The sequence below is a fragment of the Artemia sp. Qi Xiang Cuo genome, chromosome 7 (assembly GCF_049724085.1).
Source record: "Artemia sp. Qi Xiang Cuo chromosome 7, ASM4972408v1, whole genome shotgun sequence".
NCBI classification, from domain to species: Eukaryota; Metazoa; Arthropoda; class Branchiopoda; order Anostraca; family Artemiidae; genus Artemia; species Artemia sp. Qi Xiang Cuo.
Genome location: NC_142800.1, coordinates 65,516,072 through 65,530,706, shown reverse-complemented (window position 1 = coordinate 65,530,706; position 14,635 = coordinate 65,516,072). Strand labels below are relative to the sequence as shown.

The 14,635-nt window shown below is 33.6% G+C and overlaps 1 protein-coding gene across 5 annotated transcripts in view; it reads left to right on the top strand.

Moving 5' to 3' along the window:
* The window catches only part of RhoGEF2 (Rho guanine nucleotide exchange factor 2), a 358,602-nt gene that overhangs the window by 289,053 nt on the left and 54,914 nt on the right, over positions 1-14,635 (top strand). For all 5 annotated transcript variants that reach the window (XM_089092512.1, XM_089092511.1, XM_089092510.1 and 2 more), the window contains 3 exons: positions 1,200-1,268; positions 2,864-3,063; positions 9,360-9,583. In XM_089092512.1, the coding sequence (XP_088948638.1) occupies positions 1,200-1,268; positions 2,864-3,063; positions 9,360-9,583 (493 nt within the window). The remainder of the gene's footprint in view (positions 1-1,199; positions 1,269-2,863; positions 3,064-9,359; positions 9,584-14,635) is intronic.

The window sequence follows — 14,635 nt, the reverse complement described above, 5'->3', positions numbered from 1 at the left end:
TATTTTGTTTTAGTTACAGTTTCCAAGAAGCGGTACAATCATCAACAGTTTACTTAAAAGGCAATTTTTTAAGTTTGTCATTTTGCGTTTTTTTTTCTTTGTAAATTCTTAATCAACTAATGATGTGATAAGGAATATTCGCGTGCTTTATCTGTTTTCTTTAGAAAATCAAATAGTGGATAAAATTTTATGAGGCAGTTATGTGTAGGCTATTTGTTTCAAAAGTGCTTGTCTAAATTCGGTTTTATAAGCACTGAGTTTCTAAGGAATATTTTCTGAGCTATTCTAAAAGGTAGCTTATCGTCATTACGTCAAAATTGTATATACATATTTTTTTTAAATAGCGTATTTTTACTATAAGCTTGAAAGTAGCTCCATTATAGATTATGAATGGTTCTATGGATGTTTCAGATAGCAATTCATCAATTCAATAGAACAAAACGAGGGTAAAATCGAGAAGGAAGACACATTGATAATGTTTGTGTAGAAAATATTCAAAATTCTTTTTTCGCGTCTGTGTTGTCTGTGGGTAATAGGCTTTAGTGCATTCTGGTACATTGCTATTAAAAAAAAAATATATATACATATATATTTTTGAAATTGCAATGTCTTCATCATTTGATTGTTCGTTTTTATTTTTAAGAAATTTCTTTAAAAATTTCAGAAAGTTAAGAGGTTAAGAAAATTTTTGCTACTTCACCAGTAATATCTAATCTTCCTATTACCTAAGCAAAGAGATCCACCATAAATTTAATTGATATATAATTAAATATAACTTTTGAGTAAATATTTTTAGGTTTGAATATTTTAATGTAAACGCTTTAGTAAATATAAATTTAAGAGCAATTCAACTGCTTTGGGGCGAAAACTGTGAAAAGATAATAATCAAAGACTGGATTCTACTGCTTTGACTTTTGAATATCTGATATGCGCGGTTTATTACATTTTATAAAACAAAAAATCCATAAGTGTACATCTTATGTTTAGGAAGTCTTGTTTTTAGAACAATGCTAGCTACAAAGATAAAAACTTTGGCACTGGAAGGTGGGAAATGTTGTTAAAATTGGTTTGCTAAGTAAGCCTAGTACGAGTATTTAAAAATTTTAAACAAGAATTCTTTTGTGTGAAAATATTTTATTATACTCTTTTTGGTTACTTATATAAAAATAGTTTACTTTATATCTTTATTTTTGTTTTAGTGAAGAGATGGCCAGTCCAGTTGTATTCGCCCATTCGGGAAGCTCATCTAATTCCAGTTTGTCGACAAGGTTAGTTTTTTTTATTATAATTTAGAATCTCTTTATAATAAAATCATTTATGACCATTAATATACTTCTTTTGTCGTCGCTGTTCTCTCCTTTAAATAATTCATTCCTCAATTACGGAGTTTTCTTTTTGCTTCTGTGTGTATTTGCCAGTATTTTTATGTTTAAATTCTAGATTCGTCTTCCTTTGTGTTATCTCATTTGGTTTCTATACTTAATATTGCCATACATTCTCCAAATTGAAAGAAAGTTCTTAGTTCTCACCAGTATGTAAAGCTTCTTTTTTATTTGAATAAGACGACCTTTTATGAAATAATGATACGACTGTCTGGAATGCCACACACCCATTAGCCTCATCCCTAATATCATTTTAATGGTCAATTTATGGAAGGTTGCTTCCATAATTTGACCTTCTTCTCTTTAGTCCTCCTTTTCTTGAGTTGATCGTTTTGTGTCGCTGTCTGTCTACTGAATTGATTTTTGTCTTTTCTTCATCTCTTTATTTTTTCTAGTGTGACTCGCTATAAAATTTCTCAATTTTGTGTCCCTTTGAGCAAACTCATGTGGTCTGTATTTGTATTAACCGGTGGTACTTTGATATATGGATACGAGTCTCTTCAGGGACGTGCAGACAGAATAAATACTCCCTAATTTTTATTTACTTATCTATTGAAAAATTAGGTTTACTTATTGGTTTATTGTAGTTCTCATTTTGATATATTTATTTGTTCAAACCAAACTGTAGTAAGCTATGTGAGTCGTTTTTTTCGGAAAGTTGGACTTCTTCGTTAGTTTGGAAACAAACAATGTTAGCTGAGCTTTTTCGAAATCTTGATTTGCAGAAGCTATTTTTTATTTACTTTTTTTAAACTTTTTTAACTTTTTTTTAACGTTTTTTCTGCAAAAATTTTCAATTGGACGCACATTATTGAAAAACAAAATAAGGATGTATAAATAACGGAAAAACTTGTAATTAAGACATTGAATACACCATTAAAGCCCATATATTTCGGCATAACGTCCAGAAGTCTAACCAGCAGAAAAAAACTAGACTATACAGCTAAAACCTACAAGAAAAAAACATTTCGAGTTGAAAAAACACCATGCATCAAAAGGAAAAAGTAGAAAAAGGAAAGAAACACATTTGAAAAACGATAAAAGTTGTTTAGCAAAAGCTTTAAACAAAATGCAGTTAGGTGACATAATACAGTTAGGCCTGTTTAACTGCACAAATAAACTGTGTAGTAGATGGTAAACTGTGCAGTAGACAGTTTACACAACTACACAAATAAACTGTATGGGTTTTATAAAAGTAAATGACCCTTTCATTTAAAGAAATCACGCATAACTTAGGTTAATACAATTAAAATTAATTAAAGTAACAGGTCACACGTCTTTAAATACAATTATGTATGAAAAAGTGAATTACCTTTTCTCTTTGCTAATTTAATGGAAGCACTTTGACTTATCAAATTAGCTATAATATTCCATAATTTTATTATTGTGATATTGATTGTTGGTCTGCCTTTTCCTTATTTCAACTTTTCATTTTGCACTTTAATTTCTTCTCTGAACCCTTATTTTCTTTCTTTTTTCAGGAGCCTCGAAAGTCCTGGACCCAGTGATAGTAGAATATCGAATTCCGTCCAATCCGAATCATCTTCTAGCGCTGTTCCATGGGGAGATGATAGTGACCTTGAAGCTGATACTGAAACTCCTGACTGGACGAAAATGGTTGAATCAGATATTTTAAGAAAACTTAGTCACAAAGAAAAACAAAGACAAGAAGTTATTAATGGTACGGTTTTTCTCCAGCTTGGAACTATCTTTTTTGTCTGATCTTATATCCTACTAGATAAGATTTAATTTATAATTGAACTATATTGAAAAAAATATTGTTAATAGTTGCATACCCTTTCCTTCCCCCTCAAAAATAACAAATAGAATCTAGAACATACTTTTTAAATCGGAGAAAAATTCTGGTAGCATTGCCTTTCTACAAGCTGAAGGTTCCATATCGGCACTAAATAGCAAAGCAGGCTGGTACCAAAAAAATTAAGTTGAGGTGACTGAAACAAATCCATCCAGGTATCTCAACACCAGAAAACCTGCGTTGAGGTGTCCACAAAGTGCTGGCCACTTTCCAAAATAGTGCAAGGTAGATACAAGTGGTTTCTCCGAACGCACGAGGTAGTAGAGTGTGTACCTACTCGGTTATCCGTGTTTTGATTTTCTCTTTGTTGAATTGCTTCTGTTTAGTTTCTGTGTTGTCAAGATAGTCGGCTTGTTTAGTTTGTTAAGTGTGGTTGTTTATTTAGGGACTAACCTGTGAGTTGACGTGTATGGATACCATTATTTCACTAGCTTATATAATTATTTGACCGCACATTTATCTGGCAACTGTATCCTTTTAAGAAAGGATGGAAAGAAAAATAAATCTGCTTTTAAATTATATCTTGTTCAGGAAAAAATATGTTTCGATTAATTCTTGTTAATTTTCATGGTTTAAACACTTTTAAAAATCGCGTGCAGTACGTGGCTTACCCCAAAATGCACCATGGTTGTCGTGAAAAGGCACTGCTCGACGTTGGTTTGTCACGCCGGGTGGAATAAGTAGCTTTCTGAAGTGGGGAATAGTGAGTATTTCCGAGGGAATATCCAGGGATAGCGAGTAATGAGTAGCTAATTGACGTGGGGGATAGTAAGTAATCCCTCAGTAGATTTCGAGGGAATATCCAGGGATAATGATTAATGAGTAGCTTTCTGAAGTGGGAGATAGTGAGTAATCCCTCGGTAAATTCCTGAGGAAATTAGTGGCCTTTGAACTATCTATTGGTCTATTGGCGATTCCAATGGTTTGATCTTCTCATCTTTGATATTATTTCGTAAGTGCATAACTTACTTGTATCTGCGTTCGATTTGTGACGTTTCTGTTTTAATTAGACACCTCGTTTCCAATATGAGTTATGAAAATATCTAGTCATGCGCTTGAATACGTCACTGTGTTTTTGACATATTCTCTCTTAAATTAAGGTCTGGGCTGTCCTTTGAGTAACGAAGATAAAATGCGTTGAGGTCGCTGTACCTAAAGATGAATAAATACCGAAAGGATACATTTTTACAAATCAAAAACGAATTCGAAGAAATGAAGATCGAGAAGGTTTTTTTAAGAGCAACGAAAATACTGGACAAACAAAGCAAATATTCCGGAAGGAAAACCGCCTCCCTTTTTACTCGCTGTCAGAGAAATTAAAAGAAAATGATGCATGATAAAAACGAGGAACCAAAAACAATATTTAAAGAAGACAAATCTGAACGAGGATAATTTTCAGCCACTGAATAAAACGAAAAAACAAAGCTTCCATTTATTTGTTTTCTTTCCCTTTTTTTTCATTCCCAGGACGTGCGCTGGGTTGAGAATTCTTTGTCCAAGGGGCACGGGTTCGATCCCTGGCGTGGCCAGTTATTTGGGTTTGGGACGTGGGACAGTGGTGTGACTCTGTAAGCTTAGCCAGAGTCGACCCAGCTCTAAATGAGTACCTGGAGAAATCTGGGGAAGGTAAGCAGGAAGGGTTTGCAAAAGCAGAGGATGGCTGGCCCCCAGCCCCCCATTGCACTTCCTGGCTGAAGGGCCACGAAACGAAGATCAACACCGCCGGTTTGGACCTTAAGGGTCTAGTGCCGTCATACTTACTTTTTTACTTACTTACATTCCCTTGTTGAATTTGTGTTTTATTTCTTATGCCACTTTTCTTTTTCTGTAGTGTTTTTTCGGTTTATTTACTGGTTGAAATTATCCCTGAGTGTTTTTATCTTTTTCTTTTTTTCCGTTCTTCGTTTTTTCTTACGACGTGAGGATAAAGATCGTCGTACTATCTGTAAAGCTTGCTATAAAATTAAATTCTAAAACATCAATGTTCGTAAAAGAAATAATAAAAAATCCTACAATAATAATAGTAATATCAGTAGCACATACAAATCCATCTTAAAACTGAATTATTTTATCTCAACAATAATGTCATAAACTGGCCACTGGAATGACAGGAAAATGTTTATATATTGACACCAGATTGAGAACGAGGGGCTCTTAATTTTATTCTAAGAAACCAGGGAATTCCCCATTGCTAAATCGGCTTATTTAACGAGACCAGGTGTATCTTAAGGTATATCTAGTTAGAACACATTTGTCAAGAGTTGATGTCTGGAAAAGAAAGAAAAAAGACTCTTATATAACAAGTGGTACAATTCATAGTTATTTTTGTCATCTCCTGGGGCCTGTGGGAAGAATAATCGTAAACACTCTTAGTCAGCTAAAGATCATTTACGTTCGACAAAAAACGGATGGTTGTAACGTTGGTCACACAAGTGACACTTGTCGTATTAACATGGGTTTACTTCATGCATGTTTTTTTCAACTTCAGGATAATGAGGAGAAAGTTAGAAATTATAGGTACTTGTAGGACTTAGAACTTCCAGAAGTTGTGTTTCTACGCTCGGCCAACAAAAATCCAAAGGTAAATTCATCTTGATTACGGTTTTTTTTTGCACCCTTTTGCTTTATTTCGTCTTCTTTCTCCAATTTTTTTTTAGATGAATCGTTTTATATCGCTAAAACTTCAAACTATGTCACAAACAATAAAATAAATAAAATCCTAGACTTTTATTATGCTTGGAAAATATTTCTTTGGAATTTTATATGACTTATAAAAAAAGATTTGTTTTAGTTCCTCAACCACCAAAATTTGGCTCTTCAAATAATATTTTATCTTCTTTTAATGAATAAAACCTTTTGAAGCAGGCCTTGAATGAAATCTGTGTCTTCTGTGGCTTGCAGAAAGATACAAATAATGATAGAGTATTTAAAAAGTACCAACTGTCCCTTAGACGATATGCTATTGTAAATTATATACAGTTGTAATTTTTTCATCAATTATTAATGGTGGATAAAGACCCATTTACAATTAAATTTTAGGAATACCGAGATATAGCTGGTAATACTTAGAGCCAATCAGTATTTTTCTAGAATTTTTCAGTCAATCAGGAAATTCTATGGAACATTTGATTGAGTCAAGTTAGAGCTAGCTAATTCTCGTTACTAATTCTCAAATCAGTATTTTGAGAGCAATATTTAATTCGAGCAGCGGTTGACCGAACATGATCAATGTAATGTTAAATAACTGGTAATGCTACCTTTAGGTCTGTGAGTTATTTAAGCCTAAGGCCTTCTCGTCATGTCTTCATCATTTCAGCATTCTCGTTTTTGTTCGGCTATTCAGATATATCTGTTTAGTTCCGGTTTCAAAAATTAGTCCTGATCGAAAAGAGAAGATAGAATCTGAACAAGGTCCAGGAATTTGAAGTGTGATTCATCTTGGTCGCTCGGAAAATGAAAACAGGCCGTTGAATCAAAGTTAAGTGGTGAGGGATATTCTGGCTTGTAAGATGTTAGCCAAGTGGTCTTGAAAGTTGACGTTCCTGTCGTCGAATCTCTTAATAATGTGTTCTTGAGAAGTCAATCCTGTTTTTATTACTCGTGACACGTGTTCAAGTGATTACGGTTGTATAAAGGCATCTATCTTCTTCTTTCTAACTTTCTTTGTCCCGTGCCGATTGTAGTTTAAGTCGCTAGTTTTGAGGGTATAATCAATCTTTGATGGGACAGTTTTGTTTTCTGTTTTTCTTTTTCTTCGTTTTTTGTTACTTCTGGTTAGACAGTGAATACTTTTTATTCTTGCTATATGCCGTGGAAGCCGCTTCAATAATAAGTTGTAAGCCTATCGCTTACCACTAATGATGACTCACCACCAAAAACATCTACACCGATTCTCACCAATTTTGCTACACCAAAACTTACTGCCTTTTATTCAATCCTGGGATTTTGTTTCAGTTGTGTGCGTGGTATAAACGTAAAAGAACAGTAAACACCAAATCACTTAAATAAACTGATGTTTATCCAAGAGGATATCCTAACTTTGTCAAGAATTCAAAGTATAGAAATGTCAGTAGCCAAAATCGCTTGAATGGGGAGTCAACTTATTGTACCAACTAACTGATCAATTTTTGTGACCGCTTTACCGGCAAAATTTAGGTATCATGGTTCTATCGTTTCCTTTTTTGGGACACTTCCTTTTTTTGAAGTGTTAGTAAATTTTAAAACGATTTTAGGATAAAACTCATTTTTGAACTACTTAAGAGGCTGAAGATTACTGAAAAAAATATGTTAAATCAACAAAATTAAACTTCTTACTCAAATAATATTGCCTTCGGGCCAATACCCTATGTGACAGACGTCTTTTTGCAAGAAATTCAAATAGCTTACAACACAGGAGGAACTGAATAACGGGAAAACCCAGAATAATTAAGTTATTATCACCATGAAATGTAAGAAAACATAACAATTGATTAAAGATTAGTCAAAGACAGGTCGAAGTCAAACGTAACAATTGATTAAAGATTAGTCTCCCTTTCTTTCATTGTAGTTCTAGAAAGTGGGATTGAGCCACACTTTTCATATAGCCTACTGTTAGAAATCGGTTACTCAGCCGGGTACCCAGAACAATCCGTCGGTACAATTGTATCGTTTTTTATATAATTTGGAAGCCTTGGTACAATTAAAAATGTTTCAATTCAATCAAATATTCCTGTACATTTTGGTTTTACTGCCTCCTTTCTGAGTCGGATATCTGTTACAATTTAATGAAAAATTTTCTTCTTGTTAGAGAAAACTTTTAGCTTGCTGTCCAGATTTGTACCTTATAATTACCATTAATCTCTTGGGGTGCAATTTTAGTCGGAAAACTGGTACTGTTTATTTTAAAGCGGTAGCAACACTGTTGATGACATAGTCGCCGGGTCTTCTCAGGACATGGCCGAGCTAACGCAATTTTCTCTGTTGGATACTCGTGGTTGTGGACTCAAAGTTGCAGCATTGAGTCTATATTCAGGGACAGATAAAGAGCGATCGGGCACCGCATTTGGAAGGGCCCTGTGCTACCATAAAATGAACAAAGAAAAAAGATTTTGAAACCTAAAGCAAATTGTTTTTGACAATGAGGGATAAATTATGAGTTATTCAAATAATTATAAATGCATTTATTTTAAGTATGCATTGCTGGGTGAGATTTATTAATATATTTATTACTATATAATATACACTTTATATTGTAGAAGACTGATAACAGTAAAAGGGAGAGTTAAACGTAACAATTGATTAAAGATTAGTTAAAGACAGGTCGAAGTCGACCTGCAGCCACTTATCAAAATTGTGTTTGCCGCTGCCAAAAGGAATTCTGCCACCATTTGGACTACTTTTCTTTTGTTGTTCTCTTTCTTTCTTTTTTAAGTTACGAATAAGTTCAAGATACATTTTTTCAAGAGCTGTCTCTAATTGCTATGAAAACATGATTCGAATCTTCAAAAGAACTCTTCCTAGCTTATTGATAGTTAACTCAGCATTATTGGACAATTGGCAAATTTGGAACATTAAAATAGTTCGTTTTCTTTCTTTCTTTTTCTAATGCTAAGATATGCATACTAACTTATCTAGTATGCGTCCGGACATGGTCAAGATCGTCCGAACAGTTGTGTATCAAGAAAGAGTGAGTTATGTTCTAGTGGACCTCTTTTTACTTCCTTTTGTTTTCTTTCTCTGTTCTCGAGGGAGAGAGGGACCTCTAGGATTATAAAACCAATAGAATTTCTATATCATACTCAGAACAGAATGGGTTGCTCTACTTTGGAAAGTTTCAGCCATAACCTAACCAGTAAGTGCCTGTTTCTGTGCATTTTTTTTTTTTTTTTTTTTTGGGAAGGGCTTAGGAAGTTCAAGCCTCCCCTCCTAATTCCCCGATTATGACCTCAGTGAAATTGCTCCTTTAAAAGACAATAAAATGAGAAAAAAAATGGATAGATACAAGTGAAGGATAGATACTGGATACTAAGGTGCATATTAAGGTGCATGGGGACTCAAGTCTCTTCTACTCGCAATTTGTTGAATAATCAGTACAGTAGTTCTTATATACTGAAGTACCAACCAGCAATTTGGAGCCAAAATTGAGTTTTCTAATTGATATTATTTTTAATTGATTTTTATAGAACTGTTTCATACTGAAAGAAGCCATGTTCGGTGTTTGAAAGTTCTCGACCGAGTGTTCTGCCGTCCCTTAACTGAGTCCAATTTAATTCCTGACATTTTGAATTTGCTATTTGCCAATTTGAACGAAATGATTGAGATCCATGCCCGGTTCAACACATTTATGAAACATAAACGAAAATCCAAAGGTGTTATTGACAACGTTGGTGATATTCTGTTGTGCATGGTAAGTTCTTTATTCTTAATTTTTCACCTTTTATCATGTAATTTGATATAGTCATATTCTAATACAATAATTAGAAATAAATTGAAATCCTAAATAGGGGGATGGGATCTATGCATTAATAAATGTAGTTTTTTTTCACCAGTTTATCTGCTGATGACGGTCACTGTATATGTGATCGAAATATCCAGAATTTTTTGTATCTGTTTCACTGTCTAATAAAAGGACTTATCTGTATTTGAACTTAAATTTGTTTATTAATAAACTTGCCGGCTGAATTTGTTGGTATGGTTCCTTTAGCTATGCCAAGTGACTATTAGTCATTGGACTTAGCTATAATTTCTCTGTTTTCATGACTTACTTAATCGTGAAATTGATTTACTGATAGTGGTATCCTGTACTAGTAACCAGCTCTTTATTCAGAAATTGTTTGGTAATTTTTTTTAAATAGATAATAGCACGCGGTTGGGAATCTCTCCGGTAAAAACAGGGGATTCAACAATGTTGTGATTTTTTCTTCAATTGTGCGTATATAAGTTTTTTGAAATGTAATTTCATATCGTGATTTGTTCTGGCTTTTTACAATGAAACGCAGAAGAAAAAGGCTTTGGCCTTTTCTTCGCTGGTACCTAGTAACAGGGGGTGGATCTAGAGCAAAATCTTAGGGGAGGTCCAATGTGACTAGGGCGCCAATGATCAAAATCTTAGGGGGGGGGGGGGCAAAGTGACAAAGGTGCCAATAATTGACCAGATCGATAAATTTATTTTAAAAAAAGTAAAAAAGAAAAAAACAGGATAAGAGGGCGCCAATAAAAATCTCTCCCCCCCCCCCGATGATTCCGCCAGTGCCTATTAAAGAGTGAACAATTGTTTTGAAGCTGCTGCCCATTACTACGATTCCTGTTCGAGTTTTATTTTCAAATTCCTCTAAAACATCCGTCAGAAGCGAATAGGCTGCTCTTGTCGGATGCTCTGATTCTCTATAGACATTTCCGAACAAGTTTGAGTTAGTTCCTAATACCAAAATAATATTTTCTTTGCTGCGAAATACGCGCTAGAGCTACAGACTGTACCTTTAAGATGGGTGTGCTAGGCAGGATAAAACGGAATTCAAAAAGAAAGAAGAAGAATTACATAGAGGCTATATAGTTTTTTATTTTAAAACTAAAACAAATCTCTAGATTTGGTTAGAAATACATCATTAAGGCTCCATCTTAACTCTTGCCGTGACGCAAAATGGTAATAAGAATTTTTCAATTTTCGAGAATAACGTAAATAAGATGAATATCACAAATAGCACTGAATTATAAAACCGTTCTATATTTCTTTTTCATCTTCGTTTCAAGTATTACCCGTTTACAAGCCATGAATGGCTATTGGTTCGAAAGACATGATCTCTTCCAATCATCTCATTTTACCAGTAACTAATAAGGAGACGAAGTCTCTTTTGAACGTTTTATATACGAATTATATATATCACACACAGGAAAAAGCATTCGTCTTTTTCTTAGCAAGAACCTAGTAAAGAGCGAACTACATTGTCAATAAGGGCTTTGAAACCAAAATAATACACTTTTTGTCAAAAATTGTATCTTGTTTAGTGTTAACACTTTTACCCAAGCCGATTTTAAAGTAATGATAATCTCTTTTAATAACCACCTTGCATATGGTTTCTTTCAGTTTATAGATACAAATTGGTTACTGTAGACCAGAGTTCGTTCTTTACTATAAGACGTAAAGACATTTCAGGGAATGAGATGACGGAATCAACCAAGTATGACATCATACTCTTGTCAAAAGATATGTGTTTTATATCATCTTGTATATGAAGATACAGTTTTTTTTCAGAAATTGCATTTTATTTTATCATTATCTTTTATTAATTGCAATAGCTATATTAGCGCTTGACAGTTTTTTTTTAAACACATTTTTTAAATTTTCAGCTACTATAGGCTTGAGTTCGTTCTTTAGTAGGTTGCCCTTAAGAGATGATAGTTGGCTTGTCCAGTTTTGATTACGTTTATCTTTAGAGCTGATTTACTTATCTAGTGTATTGGAGTTTCATTCAATTTCCATCTACTTGTCTCTACTTGAAGCTTATCTACATTTAAGTTTAAACTTCATTAGCTTCCGTATGCTACTACTGATACAAATTACTGACAGCGTCGTAATGTCTGATGCCACGATACTGGTGAACACTCCTCGTCCCTCCTAATCTGTTGCAGCTTTTTGTCGGCTTCCAATGAAACCCCAAAGATTTTATTTTACTTTTATAATTTCATTCAATTGTGGTCCGGGTAGCCAAAGTTTAATAATTTTCCACTCCTGTGCCATGTGGTAGAAGTATTCTAGGGATTGAGTTTGGTGCTTTCTATAGGCTTTACGAAAGGACGATTAATCATAGCTAACCTGATTGTTTACCTTTCATTCGTCCACTAGTTTTTAACCTAAAACTCCCGAGCTAATAATAAACTTCTCGAACGGTCGAGAAATACTCAGAGTAGCTTGCAATTAAGTTTCAAAGACAACGAAAATGGTTTCTCCTATGGTTTTTTTTTCTTCTTTTTCTTGTAGAGAACCATGCGACCATCAATATATAAACATATTCCTTTTGTAACTTTTTCGAAAACGAGGGTCGAACGCCGCAAAAAGGGAGATATTGTTCCCAACATATTAAATATTTTGAGGTATTATTAATGTCACTTTGTTTTTGATGCTTCTCCTTCTTCTTGTTTGAATACGTATGGAGGCGCTTTCGCTTAATCTCATCACTGGAATCAAATTTCGTGCCCTGCAGTGTGTTGCTGCAGCAGAGTTTGAACTCTGGGTCCGTATTACCAAGCTGAGATCAATCCCACTGCGCCGCTACAAAGAAAAAATTAATGAATTTAGTTATCCCTATGAAATCCTTCTTCCTGCGACGGGAAAATTTGAACTGGAGATCCCTTGGGCTAAACACATGATTCAATCAACTGCGCTATCACGAGATTTATTTTTTTACTCATGTGGGCTGCTTAAAATATTATATGTCAAATAGCAACTTAATCTAAAATAGGACAGTTGACCAGAGTTAACTCCATTGCTTAACTTTCAAGAGCTTTCCAACGTTCCAAGAGCTTTTCAACGTTTAACGTTCCAAGAGCTTTAATCATTATCTCCAAAATTAGTCTTTAATCAAATAGCGACGAAGACCACACTGCCTTTCCATCATAAACAAATAAGTAGAGCAACAGGCAAAATTTTTATACAAGACAGTGGAACGCAACTTTAAATGAATATTTAAAGTTTTAAAATATTTAAAAACCAGGAAGTCCTGGTTGAACTTCCTTGAAGTAATGATATTAGGGCTGTTTTAAAACATTAAAAAAAAAAACCTTTCAGTTTTAATGATTGAATTTTAATGTAAGTTCATTTTATATTGTTTTTATTATCTTCTTATGTTTTGCTGAGGACGGCCCTTGGATATAGGGTCGAAATATTCATTTAAAGTTGCGTTCCACTGTCTTGTATAAAAATTTCCCTGTTGTTCTACTTATTTGTTTAAAATTAGTCTTTGGCTTCTGGGATGGTCGAGAGTCTTTCTGATATAGCTCAAATACAGCCAAAATCGTCTTTTTCTTTATTTGTTTTCTTCTTTTTTTGTAAGCAACACCAAAAATGACAGTCAATAGCTTTCCATTCCGTAATATTGCTTATGCAACTTTTTTGAAGTAGAGTGACGAAGGGCGCTGCAGAAAAGGGTATCTGGTCCGTAATTTTAAAACGCCGGTGAATCTTTCCTTTTTATATATTTTCAGAATAATTTTGTTTGTTTGCTATTTCTTATAGCAAGAATATTCACTAGCGATGCTTGGAGAATAAACATTTAAAAATTAACTACTGGTTTTCATAGCTATATCGTAATTTTTCCTAGCCTTTGTTTTTCTTGCGCTTCAAAAAGCCCGAAATCTTAAAATTGTAGCGTAACTGATTTAATTAAACCTTTGTTTCTTTGACTCGTGTCACGTCTCTTACTGGACAAGTCAAGTTATTTATTGTTCCCGGGAAATGAAAGTTCTACTATCGTCTCTTAATTAGGTATGTTGGTGTTGTTTTAAGATCCAGTTGAGTCCTTGGGGAAGAAATACTGTATATTTTGTGGTATTATTAAAATTCCTTTACCTTTTTCAGCTATTTTTTCTTTCTATTTATCTATGCTTGTTCCTCTTATTTTTATCGATCATACTTTAATTGTGTGTATTGTTGTCCATCTTTACTCTTCTGCTTTTCCAATTCTTTTTTCTTCTTCCTAAACCTGTGTGCTTGGTTACTTTCTCCAAAATTTTGGTTGGTAGTTTTCTTAGATAGTCCAAGTCACAAATCTTACACTTGAGCATAATTCTTAAAAGTCCTTTAGTTATTTCAATTAAATTTATTAAATTATATATGAAAATATTATATTATAGTTATTTTATTAAATTTCAACCTACTGTTGACATTGTTCCCCGTAAAAACTTAAATGATAAATAAACAACCTTTTTTTAATTGGGCTCAGTGAGCAAAATTGTGAGCCAGTAGTGTTCAAAGGGCTGTTTCTTCACTTTTATTTTACGCATTTACATTTATATCTACGTTTATTCTTATTATACACTTTATTTGTTATTATTCTTATATTTAAGTTTTATTTTGTTTACTTTTTACATTTTATAATATGTACTTTGCTTAGTAATATGATACTTTTTAGACTGAGAGATGCCGTAGACAAAGTTTTAAGAGAAGAGCAGTGCGGTTTTAGAAAAGGCAGAGGATGTGTTGACCAAATTTTCACTCTTAGGTTAATAATTGAGAAGTGCCTAAGTTTTCAAACACCTTTGGTCCTCAGTTTTATAGATTATGAGCAAGCGTTCGATTCTGTTGATAGAGGAGCTTTAGTAAAGGTTTTATCCTTGTATGGTATACCAGACAAATACATTAAAGTGATTAGTGCTATGTACAAGAATAACACTGCTGCAGTTAAGGTAGGAAATGATGTTAGGAGCTGGTTTTGTATTAAATCCGGAGGTAAGCAGGGCTGTG